Source organism: Aythya ferina (genome assembly GCF_964211825.1).
Source record: "Aythya ferina genome assembly, chromosome: 15".
Taxonomy (NCBI): Eukaryota; Metazoa; Chordata; class Aves; order Anseriformes; family Anatidae; genus Aythya; species Aythya ferina.
In genome coordinates, this window is record NC_140314.1 from 2,606,858 (window position 1) to 2,619,766 (window position 12,909).

The 12,909-nt window shown below is 44.4% G+C and overlaps 1 protein-coding gene across 2 annotated transcripts in view; it reads left to right on the plus strand.

Moving 5' to 3' along the window:
• Positions 1-12,909, plus strand: part of LOC311445096 (voltage-dependent T-type calcium channel subunit alpha-1H-like) — a 117,341-nt gene that overhangs the window by 65,403 nt on the left and 39,029 nt on the right. For both annotated transcript variants that reach the window (XM_084536809.1, XM_084536810.1), the window contains exons 10-16: positions 327-512; positions 1,203-1,320; positions 3,016-3,171; positions 7,778-7,868; positions 10,000-10,208; positions 11,422-11,856; positions 12,560-12,660. In XM_084536809.1, coding sequence (XP_084392935.1) covers positions 327-512; positions 1,203-1,320; positions 3,016-3,171; positions 7,778-7,868; positions 10,000-10,208; positions 11,422-11,856; positions 12,560-12,660 — 1,296 coding nt within the window. The remainder of the gene's footprint in view (positions 1-326; positions 513-1,202; positions 1,321-3,015; positions 3,172-7,777; positions 7,869-9,999; positions 10,209-11,421; positions 11,857-12,559; positions 12,661-12,909) is intronic.

The following is a 12,909-nucleotide window of genomic DNA, read 5'->3' on the forward strand; positions in this document are numbered from 1 at the left end:
TATTAGCCCGGTACAAAATTGCGATCCACTTTTTGTGGCTAGGCTTGTGACTGTAGTGAAAGCAGCCTAGCAGGAGACATGGTGTGTTATGAAGAGCCATAGAAAGTAAGGGAATTAAAGAATTAGGAAACCAGCTGTAAAGGCTAGAGGTTAGGCACGAGCATATGGCCCTGCACAACTGGGAAGCGGAGGTGTTTTTCAAAAGCAGCAGCAAATAACCCTTTTAGGGCTTAAATGGTGTGATATCCTGTAAGAAGCCTGCCTGCTCTGGGCTTTCACAGTGCAGCGCTGCTGTTAATAGCTTTTCTCCTTCTTGCATCCTGCAGCGTCTGGGAGATCATCGGCCAGTCAGACGGAGGCCTGTCCGTGCTGCGAACTTTTCGGCTGCTCCGGGTGCTGAAACTGGTGCGTTTCATGCCCGCCCTCCGCCGCCAGCTGGTGGTCCTGATGAAGACAATGGACAACGTAGCCACCTTCTGCATGTTGCTCATGCTCTTCATCTTTATCTTCAGGTACCAGAGGCTTCTGCGGCTTCTCTCCTTTAATTAATCGTTCGGCTCACTTAAATAATCCATAGATCAGAATAACAATGCCGCGTGTTTGCTAGGCTGCCTACATGACAGAAGTTCTCACAATAGACTGACAAGCAGACGCTCAACAGACGATTTACTTCTTTGCGGCCTCAGTTTTTCATGTGATACTGTAATTCTGTAGGTGAATGAAAAACACAGACAGGCAACAACAGTCAAACAATTGTTCTGGAGTTCCTGGGAGGCTCATTTAGCTGTGTCTCAGTAAGCTGTCAGAAACAGGACTCTACCGGTCTCATATTTGAGAGGGAGGTTATACAGATTTCCAAGACCTCTGTCTGCTTGACCTTATAATGCTCCTTGAGATCCTGATCTTGGAAACCAGATGGATTAGGCAGCTGGCAGTGTAGTTTGATGTTTTCTAGAAAAATGAGATCCCTGATTTGACTTCAGTGTAGACAATTATTACGAAACATGACACACAAGAACTAAATGGCAGGATTTGATCAGTGGTCACATCAATGGTAGTGCAGAGCCCATCTTCTTGAGAGATACCAATGGCACACAAAACACTGGGGTAAAAAAAGTATCCCAAATATCACTGCAGTCCTCACTGCAATAATATTTCATGCAATAATATATTTCTTCCATCTCCCTTTTTTCCTACTCTAGCATTCTCGGCATGCATCTTTTTGGATGCAAGTTCAGCTTGAAAACTGATACAGGAGACACAGTTCCAGATAGAAAGAATTTTGATTCCTTGCTTTGGGCCATTGTGACAGTGTTTCAGGTAAGCTCTGAGTCTTCCGTGAAGTTTTAAAATAGAGCACCTGGACAAGTTATTTCACTTTTATAAAAAAAAAAAAAAAAAAAAAAAAAAAAAAAAAAAAAAAACATTCCAATAGGTGTCAAATTTGGACTGAAACCACACCACAGAGTTATTAGGGCAAAGTGATTGTGTTTGTCAGTTAGTTGGTCTCTACAAACACTGATGGAGAAATCTACTCAAAACCATCCCTATACCTATCTGTTGTTAGCAAAAGTAAAGTCTGGGAAGACTTGGAAATTCGCTCCTACTTTCCTTTCATATAGTCATTAAGATCAAGACCCACGGTCTACTGTCCATTCTGTTCCTATTCTGTGAGTCTCTATCTCCTTTCCTGCTTTTACTGCCCCAAAAATGCACTTCCAAACAATTTTATTTAACGGGGAGTGACAAAATAGTTTCACAAATCAAAGCAGGAGTTGCTGGCTCTATATGCTGGGAAAGTCTTTATGTAAAAAGTTACGTTTCCTCTGCAGGCAAGGTCTGTTATATATTTTAAATTACTGGCTATTCCATAATGGAGCAATAAGCTGCTATTTCCAGGACATTCTAAATATAAAGATTAGGCTTTTCTGTTTTAAAGCTCACTCCTTACAGCCTAAGTGCACCAAATGGAGCACAGTGTAAACAATGTTAAGGGAAGTTTCTCAGCGCAGAGTAGGTGTTCACCACAGTATTGTTCAAGGTACAAAGCAGTCCAGAGTCTTCAGTGGGACGAATATAACTTCTTGCAAAGTTTTCCTTCTTACAAAGAAGCAAGGAGAAATCAGCATTAGTCTCACAGGTTCATATGTTTTTTTTCCAACATAAATACAGACTTCTGCATTTATTCTAACAGTCCCGCGGGAAATAGAGTTGGCACAGAGCACAAATGCTCAGCCCTGCATCCCATGAAGGTTAATGAGAGACATGGCTCAGTGCCGCCGACCGCATTCCTATCCCCAAAGCTACCTTGTTTTCGGGAGGGTTAGAAGCCACTTCCGTTGTAAGCCTGAATTAATGTGGAGCATGCATCTGTCATCTGTTTTTCATAGGCCCCTAGGTTTTCGAGCTCCAGTGAAGCTAGAAGAGTGCAAATCCCTTAGGAAGGTCCCTTAGAGCAAGGCTTTGCAAAGAAGTGTATTTTTTTTTGCCCAGTTTGTCAGTACTTTTACCCAATGGAAACCGTTTTGCTTCCCTGAGTTTCTTAAGCCACCCTATGGCATTTATCATGTCAAATATAATGTATCCTACCCTCTTCTTCAGGTCCAGATGCCTTATAAAGAGCAGCTCCACAGGGGACAACAGCCCTGGCCTCGGGTCTGTTATCTACTGATGGTTATCAAAGGAGACAATACCCCCCACACATCAAATAATAGGACCTAGACCAGCACACCCTTTACGTTGCCATATCTAGGATCTGAACTAGTCATTTTTATTGGCAGCAGTGCGCTAGATCCTCCTGCAGGGAGGGGAGGTTTGGCCAGGAGAGAGCTCTCATGTGCAAAGCTCAGAATAAAGGAATGTTTTGATGTCCTATCTCATGAGACCTGCTAATGATTATGCTTAGAAAAGGTCAAAAGGAGAGGAAGAAATGAGTATGTCAGTGAAGATTTGAATGCAGCTGCCATGCATGAGAGGAGTGGAGTAATCAGAGTCTCGCCCTTCACCTCTCTGCAGATCCTCACTCAAGAGGACTGGAACGTGGTCCTGTACAATGGGATGGCATCTACATCCTCATGGGCAGCCCTCTACTTCGTGGCCCTGATGACCTTTGGCAATTACGTGCTCTTCAACCTTCTGGTTGCCATTCTGGTAGAAGGCTTCCAGGCAGAGGTAAGAGATCTGAGCAGGGGGAGGGAAAAAATTGTGATGTGTAGGTAAGATTGTACAGACCAGTCTGCAGCAGTGCAAACATCCAGCCATGCAGGCAGCCCTAAATTTGACTTTAAGAGGTGCAGAAGAGCTGGGTTGGGCATGTGAAGCTCTGTCCTTGCACATAAGGTCCCCTGGACTCTTTGGGACTTGGGTGATCAGCACTTGGAATGATCTGCTGCAGGGTGTGTAGTGTGACTTTGAGAAAATCACTTAGGATGGATTTCACTTGCCTAAATCTCACTTATGTCCTGTGTTTTGTTTCTTTGTGGCGGGCCCACCACATAAAGACCATGTGTCTGGTCAACACTTGTCATGCGGAGCTGGTAGGACGTGAGCTGGCTGAATGCAAGCCTTTCCTGGAGACTCTGCCCCTTACATGCTATTTGAGGCTGGTAGCACAGCTGTTAGAAAAACTGTACTGCAAGGTTACAAAAATTAAATTTGGAGGAACTTAGGATGATACAGGGCATATAAATGCTAAAGAGATTTTTGCCCACACCTGAAATTAATGTCTGTAACAGGTCAGTGAGCAAGGAATTTGCCCCTAAGTTTCCCTCTCCCTCCAGTCCGTTCCAGATCTGCTTTCAGCATCCTCAGAGTAGCTGAAACCCACCATCCCCTGTCCTATCCTGCTCTTCACCATCTTCCTTTCATCACAGCAGATCCATTTGGGGGAGATTTATTTTAAATAAGGACGATCCATTTTGGTTGTAAATACATTGACATATATGCACATACATATTATCCAGGAAGAAAAAAAAAAAAAAAAGGGACTTTTTTCAAAGTCCCAGTGCAAATGGAAATGGAAATGAATTTGAGATTTAATAAAAATCATCCAGACTTAGTTGAAGCTAGGAGTAGTGGTATCAAAAAGGCTTATGTCACGCTTTGGAATTTTTTAATTATTACTTCTTATTTCTGCAACCATCAAGAAGGGGAAAATTTGCTTAGTGCTGGATTGGCTTCAGAGACACAGAGACTAAGAAACAAAATGAGAAAATGGTTTCAGTTTTCACCGCCTTAGCTCCCAAGGGAAAGAGGAGAAAGAAACACTTTATTTTTATACTGTTTTGTTTTTGTTTTTTTTTCACTTTTCATTTTTTCCCCAGAAATGGCATCATGCTCTTATTTGCTATGTTTGTATCAGACTTGGACAAACCATCACAGACCATGGAATATAATTGAAATATTCATGGACCAACAATTCCCTTCTCTCAAGCCAGCACAGCCACATTATGTCCTTCAAGGATGTCTGCATAGATTCATTATTAAAACATCCCTCCTAGCTTCCTCACAGCACTAGTAGAGGAAAATTAATTGAAACAACAGGAGCCAAGGCCCAGTTTGGAGAAAAACAACCCTGATGTACGTTGCCTGGGGCTGTTTCATGGATCCTGGGGGCAGTGAGTGCCACCTGCCCACACAGAGAAGATAGGAGTAGTCCAGCTTTCCACTTTCAAAATGAATGGCTCTGCCCTGCATTAGGGACATCCTGATGTCTTGTCCAGTGGTGCCTATGCCCTGAAGATCCACCACAAAGAGCAGGGAGGTCCTTCTCCAAGCTACACTCGATGTGGCAGTGCCTTGAGCTGATGCTGTTTATTTCCAAACTTGGGTACTTTTCTCAGTCTCATCAATCTCAGCATCTGCTGGCTCTGCTCTGGGTACCCTCACCCCTTTGCCATATTCCTGTGCTGGTGCAGCCCGTGGCAGATGGAGGTGGACATTTTAGCCCCTAACATAGTAAGACCAATCCAAGGAATTACCAGTATTCCTGCAGGCTCCGTAGTAGTGGCTGCCTTCCCAACCAGAAGAGGTTTTCCTCCAAGAGGCTTGTTATCTGTGTGCCAAGTGGTTGTGCTTGACCTCAGTAAACAGCACAGGCCATGGCAGAATTGGTTGTAAATATATTGTTTTTGTAAATACATTGACTGTACAAAGTCTGTGCTACAGCAGTAGATTTTCCTCCACTGAAGGCAGAAGCAAATGATGCAGTTGGCTGTTAAGGGAGGAGGCTTTTCAGAGGCCAGACGTGTCAGATATCCTTTGATTCCACCAAATCTGGGTGGAAAAAGAGGACGTGCCAGGGAAACCCAAACAGATAACCATCGAGTGCAACTTGAATGACTGGAAACTGCTCCTGCTCCTCTTGTTGCCGGTACCACTGGTGCTTTTAGCGGAGGGGAGACATCTGGGATCTGAGTTCTCTTATTTACCATCCATTCCCATGTCTGGCTGTGCCTCTTTAGTGCATGGAGACTTCTTTTTGAGCTCAAGCAATCTGCATTTAGGCACAGAGAACCCTTGCAGAGTGCCCTGCTGCTGTGTTACACGCAGGAGCAGTTTGTCACTGAGTGCTTTAGGGCAGAAAAAAGTTTTCTCCATCCAGCGACCTGGCAGCCTGCAGGTACATTTCCGTGGCACAGACCCATTCCTTGCCTGCTCTCTTGGAGGCTGAATCACATGCTGATGTGAAGCCAGAAACTGGCAGCCTCGTGCAATATTCTCTGAGTGCGTGATTACAGAGCTAGCTCTCACTTTCTTGCTTAGGCTTGATGGCTCCTTTTGGAGCTGTTATGGAGCGTGATTTAAATATGTGTAAGGAGTGCTTTTCAAAGCTTGGCGCTGCCTCAGAAAAGGCCAGCAACCACAGGCATGACATTTGCAGAGCACATTTTGCTCTCCACTACCATTTATTTTATATTTTGACATCAAGCCTATGGGCTTGTCAAATGTCTCATAGTGAGGTATCAGCTGTGCCACAGAAAACCCTTCTCGGGGCTGTATTTCAGCTACGAGGTCTTGGTTCAAGTCTTGCACTTATAAATGCCCAACTTAGCTCTGGTTGTAAACAAAGGACTGTTACAATCTTCTTGGAGAACTCCCAGGAAGAAGTTGAAGCTTGATGGAGCTGGGTTTTCTTTTGTCATCCCTGGTTCTGTTTGTATGTTGGGAATATGGCAGAAATTCATGTTTCAACCTCTTTGACTTCTCCCTCCTGCAAGATGATGCTGGTAGTGGGTAGAGCAGGCACTGGTGTGCACTACTCCTCCCTTTGCTCAGGTGCTCATTCCATTTAGATGGAGAGCGACTTCTGGGAGACTTGTGCAGCTAAGAGGGTGTGTATTAGAGCTGCTTGAAGCTCTGAACCATCAGCAGTATTTCAGCAAGGACAGTAAAAATTATCCTGTGAATCATGGTACACAGTCTCAGCTGGATCTCAGGTTCCAAGCTGCCTGTGGAGCAAGTTTGGCAGGCATATCCCTAAAAGAAAAGGCTTAAATGGCCACAGAACCATTTTTAGTACAGACTATTCCTCATTTGTGCTTAGGACAACAAGCAGCCAGACTTCAAAGGGGACTATAATTGCATATTTGTGTTTACATTGTTCCCATGTCATTTTGAAATCTACCCCAGAGCTGCTCCGGAGAAGCAAACAAACCTTCCAAAATTATGCAAATCTTTCAGCTACTCAGTGCTAGTGCTTCTGCTCCGAAACAGAGAAGATGGATAAGGGAGCTCAAGCCTTTCAGTCATCCTGTCTGTTTGGCTGCACCAGGCAGCAATACATCACAGATGAAATTAAGTTCGCTGACACTTGAGCACTGTATCTCTAGAAACTGTGGTGATTTGTTCAGGCATCAGTTAAGGAACTCTGCTTCTTCTAGGACCAGTTGCTTTAGTCCAACCGTTTGCTACCAGTTTGCACAGCTTTTCTGCAGTCTTGATGGCTCATGCCAGTCATGCCAATAGCCTTGCTGGAATCCCTTCTCTCTGCAGACTCATCAGCAGAGGAGAACCTGACAATAGGTCCTCTGTCCCAGGCTTGTACATTATTTAGGTCATTTTTGGTAGCAGATACTTGTAAAAGAGAAACATAATTGAGCTTCCAGGAGGAAAGCCAGTCTAGCTGGGCTATTGGCTGTTGTCTGTCCTGAGATGATGCTGTGCTTCCAGGCAAACTGGCCTCATTCCCTTCTACCCCAGCTTCAACGTTGCCAAGAGATTTCCCAATATAATCTCAATTACCGGCCAGTGAGAAGGAAGCAAATTAGGGCTGGGTTTTCACATCTCAGTCAAATTTACAGTGATGACAAAGACGTGATAAAGAAGAAAAATTGTCTCTCATCCTTTGACATTAAAACCTAGGTGTTTCCATCTGGAATCATGGAGAGAGTAGATATGGAACCCCCCAATGCCATTTTTCTTTGTCACTCTTCTGATTGCATCTGCACTTTCATGTTCTCCCCTGGGACACACTGTCTGGTGAGGCTGGGCACAGGGAAGGAAGTGCAACAACACTGCAGGAACAGTAGTTGCAATCACAACATCATCCTTTCCGTCTAAGTGTGAAAACAAAACTAAACAAGTAGAAGAACTTACCTGGGGTCATTCCCCAGGGCAATGTAGAGGGAATTTTGCATTCTGCTCTCCTGGGTCTTGGGCCATGCTCTAATTACCCATGAGAAGCAGAGGTATATCTGAGCTGCTAAATAATCCAAAACGCTTTTGTGCTGAAGTGTAAATGAATCAGATCTGTTAATTTCCTTTCTCCTCTCTGCAGGGGGATGCCAATAGGTCAGACACAGATGAGGATAAGACATCTGCCAACTTCGATGATGATTTTGAGAAGCTGAAAGACCTCCGAGCAACTGGTAGGATTTTGGTCCTGTGTTTTCTCATTAATTTGAGTTTTGCTACCACTTGGCCTCTGCAATTTATGGGAGAAATCAGAAGAATACCTTTCATTTCAGAATTCATCTGATAGCTATGTTAACAGAGTCACTACGCAAAATGTGTTGGGAAGCTAAATGAGCACTGATATTTCCTTTAAACAGATGTTTTTCTAATTTCAGCTATAGTACAATATTTAGTTATGTCTCATCGTTTCTTCTGTATCATCGTTACCACAGAATGGTTTGCTGACAGCAATATTCTCACACGACTTCTCAGAAAGTCGCCTTCTCAAATCAGTCATTTTCTCATCTGTTCTTTTGGTTTCACACAAATGCACTTAGGTGAGGTTTGATTGATGGAAGTGTTGCAGTTTATTTGTGTTACAGGTGAGCCTGATGATTGATTATATGTAAGTCCACGTTGTACTACTGCATTATAAACATGGAATAGTAGGTGACAAGCTCTACACTCTGTAGAGTTTGCAATTAGGTAGGGGAAAGGAAGGGATCGGATATTTAAACAGAGTGAATGGCACAATGGTAAACAAGAGCCAGTTTAGTTCCTCTGTATTTTTATTCTCATCTTGGGCTTTTGTTAGGATTACTTTAAATACTTCCAAACTAGGGTTCATTTCAGCTAAGGAAATTATATTGATTGTGGTGAGCAGATGGAATTCAGCTGAGGAAGGGGCAGAAGTGATTTGGTGAGGAAGATGAAACAGAGCTAGATCACAGGAAGGTGACGGAGCTGCTGGATCTGCAGATCAAGCAACAAAACCCAAGCACCAAATGACGAGATAAATATCCATTGCAAATAGTGGGCAAGGAAGTCCACAGCTTAAATTTCCTCTGCACCAACTATATGCTGGATAATTTCAACTAATAACAGAGTTCTAGGGGAAGGAAATATTTTCACCTTCTCAGATAGTACAAGAATAGAAAACAGGGCTGAGCTTGCTGTCAGTCAACGTCTGTGAATAATTGTGTGTCTCCATAAGCCTCCTAGGTGCCAACCGGTGACTGGAGAGCATACGGACATTAACAATTCTATTACGTTGCCACTGGTCTGTAAACAGATACACTGGCAAGAGGAACGTGTACTGCAGATTAGCAAATTTTGAGCTGGATCTTCCACCCCTCGAAGTGAGTGGCAATGTTCCCAGGGACTTCTGTGGTGCAGCTCAGATATCTGTGCCCAAGCCAGCAACTAAACAGATGATACAATAGAAGCATGCTGCATTACAAAAGCAGCCTGTGGAGGAAAAATAGCAGGGGTAATGTGCTTACTTGGATTTCTCACTGCAGACTTTCATCTTTCCTGCTGATCACAGATGGTCCCATCCTTCCCCCTCCCTAGGACTGTGATTCTGCAGTTATTAAACTAGAATCCACTAAGCCTGGTAACACTGAGGATAGTTCAGCTTAACTTATGTGTATGAAACTAGGCTTTTGGTTTGGGGTGGTACTGCAATCCATAGAGCTACAGGCATTACGTCTGGTTTGTCTTCAGTTAGAATACAGTTGCTGTGGTCCATACTTGCCATACAGCTAAAATAGATGCTTACTCCAGTTGCCACAGAGCCATGTCATCACATTTTTCTGTTACAGATTTACTCCTTTAGGCATGTAGAAGTTTAGAAGCCATTTCCATTTCCCATCCTCTGAACAGATGACTAAAGACAGTGACTGATGTTTGCTTAGTGCCTGACACATGACAGAACTCAGAGCACATCAGAACTACATAAAAATCTCCTTCCAATAGGCTATGTCAAGGAGAAGAGATTAACTTCATAAGGTGAATTTAGCTAGTCCTCAGTGTCCTTTCCTTGGAAACTCTTTCCCAGACCCCAAAAAATGCAACTCCAATCTCCTAATCCCCAGAAAGACTGAGCAAAAGAAGGCAGGGCTGAAAGCCTCTTGAAAGTTTGTGACATTTGCTTTATGCCTTTCAAAGTGATGGGCTAATCTTAGTATTGCCCACAAAATTTAATCCCCATTTGGCAGAGTTCCTAGGAGTAATGTCTGGAGTAATGTCCCAAGGAATAATGTCTGTTTTGAAGAGTGGTTTCTGTAGCTCTAGCTTTACATTCACCATGTGTTTTCTCTCCAGAGATGAAGATGTACTCACTTGCTGTCACCCCGAATGGGCACCTGGAGGGCAGGGGAAGCATGCCACCTCCTATCATCATGCGCACTGCTGCCACACCAATGCCCACGCCAAAGTGTTCCCCACACATGGATTCAGTGCACACTTTCGTGGACTCAAGGAGAGGGAGTAACGCTTCAATAGATCCCATGAGCTACGATCAGAAGTCCTTGGTAGGTGTTCATGGCTAACAACTCTCTCTCGAGTGCCTGCAAGCAGCACAAGTGATGTGTGTATACATTTATATATATATACATAGTGATTTTTGATGTTTGCTGGTGCTTCTGGTACTACTCAGACTGATTGCCACCAGGCACAGCTCGCGGAGCAGAGATCTGGCTGGAACTGCCTGCTTTGGCAACTGATTGCATTTTGCCTGCAACAGGGGAGCGGGAGGGCAGCTCTGTGAAAACAGAGGGAGCAGACTTAATAGACAAAGTGGATTTTTGCTGCTGCTTATCTATCCTATTCCTCTGCTCTGTAACTGCAATATCATGTTCAAATCAAGGCAGTGGACCGTGAAGGTACTTCACACAGAGACAGAGCCACTATCCCCTTTGGTAAGCTGCTTAGTCAAGGTAATGCTTTTGAAAAGAAAATAGAGATGACTGTTATTTGCCTTGGGGTTTAATGGTATTGTGAGTTGCTAGAGAGGGCGGTTCATGGTTTGAATTCTTTCTTTGAGAGCACGTCAGTGCCACCAGCCAAAGGAAGATGAAGCAATCAAAGGAAAGCTGGCCAGCACTGGGGAGTGGGAAGGCAGTTTGCCTTGTTTCTGTGCTAGGAGGAAGCCATGGAGGGAAAAAGAGTGTTCCTTCTAGTTTTTCTGCTCTGACCTTAAGTGCTGTTATCGTGGCAACCACCTGCCAACCAAAGTGCATTGACACACTGATCGTTGCCAGAAATTTGCTGTGAGAAAGACATTCATTCCACCTCCTTGTGCAGCAAATTGAAGAGAAAGTAATGTGAATTTGGGCACGGTTTCCAACAGACACTTGGGTGACTCAGGTGCCAGCACCCTTTTGGAAGCCAGGGAAGTTGTGTCCTGAAACAACTTGGACCCGAGGAAAGAAAATGCTGCTTTGGTGTTTAGTGTCTTTGGGTTCGGTTTTTATGCAAAATTGATGTTGACAGGACAACAGGAAATCAGGCAGCACAAAGGATTGGTATCTGTGCTACGGGTGTAGTTCAAAGAGTGCCTTCAGTGTGGGCACAGCTGGGTGCTTGGCTCCCATCTCAAGGCATTGGCACGGTAAAATTGGAGTGGTAAAATTGAAAGGAGAAGACATGCCTTGCAACGAGAACGGTCTTCCAGTCTGGGCAAAATGCCATACTCTGCGACTTCCTCCTGCAAGCACACCCTCAAATGTCTTTCTCCTCTCTCAGTCCAGCCTCCGCAGTTCCCCTTGTGCCAACTGGGGCACCAGCAGCAACTGGGGAAGCCGACGCTCAAGCTGGAACAGCCTGGGCAGAGCCCCGAGCCTCAAGAAGAAGAACCAGTCGGGAGAAAGAGAGTCCCTGCTCTCTGGGGAAGGCAAAGGCAGCACAGACGATGACTCTGACGACGCCAAGTCCAGCACGGTCAGCAGACCCTCCCTGCATCGTCGGGCAGAGTCCCTGGATTACCGCAGCTCCTTGGACCTGCCCGAGCTGCTGCAGTTGCCCACCATGCGCCACTCGCTCAGTATCAGCCCCATGGCTGTTCTGCCTGCTGAGTACCAGGACTGCAACGGCAAGATGGTGCACGTCCCCAGCGAGTTCTTCCTGCGCATCGATGGCCATAAGGAGGAGGCCATGGACTATGAGGATGACATGGAGGATGTGAGTTGAGGGGAAATTGGGTGCTTATGCATAAAGTGGCTTTTCCACTCCAGTAAGGCGGATTAAAAATCCAGCTCAGACTCAGATGTCTTTGTGCCCAATGGCTGGTATAAACAAAACGAATCTAAACCTGAGGGAAGGGCCTCTGGTTCCCAAAAGGCTTTCAAGCTAATGGTGTGGTCTGTTACATTGCATTGGTCTCAAACAAATTAAAACTGCAAGGGGCTGTGCAGTCATTTGTCTGTTTTTTTTTTGACTGGCTGAGATTGTCTTCTTTGTCAGGATGCCTACAAAAATTAGCTGTAGGTCACAAAAACTAGCTAATGTCTTTGCTCACAGGAGCTAAATGGTATCTTGAAAGCTTGAAAGTATAGAAAGAGTGTTATCTACACTATTAACTTTTTGACTGCTTAAGGCCTTTTTGGTTTTGACAAAACTTTAGATCTCAAAATGATACCTTGTTAGAAGTCTTGATTTCTCATGTTCATATCTATCTCGCTGTAAAAACAGCCCCTTTCTTCCACTCCTTTTCTCCCTGTTTCACTAAAAATACGACAACCCTTTACCATGCCTGCTCTGTCTCTGTCCCAAATGCTGTGACTATGAAATGCCAGGTACTGCCCCCTTTCACAGAAAAACTGTGGAAGCTGAAGAGGCAGGAAAATAAAAGAGGAAGAAAAGGTGTTTCTTGTTTTCTATCCAGAGTTACTGCTACCGGATTCGTAAAGTCCTCGAGCCCTACAAACCAGAGTGGTGCAAGACTCATGAAGATTGGTCCCTCTACTTGTTTTCCCCACAGAATCGGTAAGAAATTCTAGGGAAAGGCCAGCCCCCTGTGTCTTGCAGTAAAGGAATATTACATTTTTAGTTGACCTTCCCTTGGGAAAGATCCCTCTGATGCAGAAGCACTGAGAGCTTTAGAAATCTAACTCCTGATTTTTAAGTAACATTTCTATTAGTTGTGGGCAGAATTGTTGCAAGGATCACTCTATGCCTGTCTGGGAAGTAGGATGGTTTAACCATCATTAATAATAGCCATTATTACATCTTTTT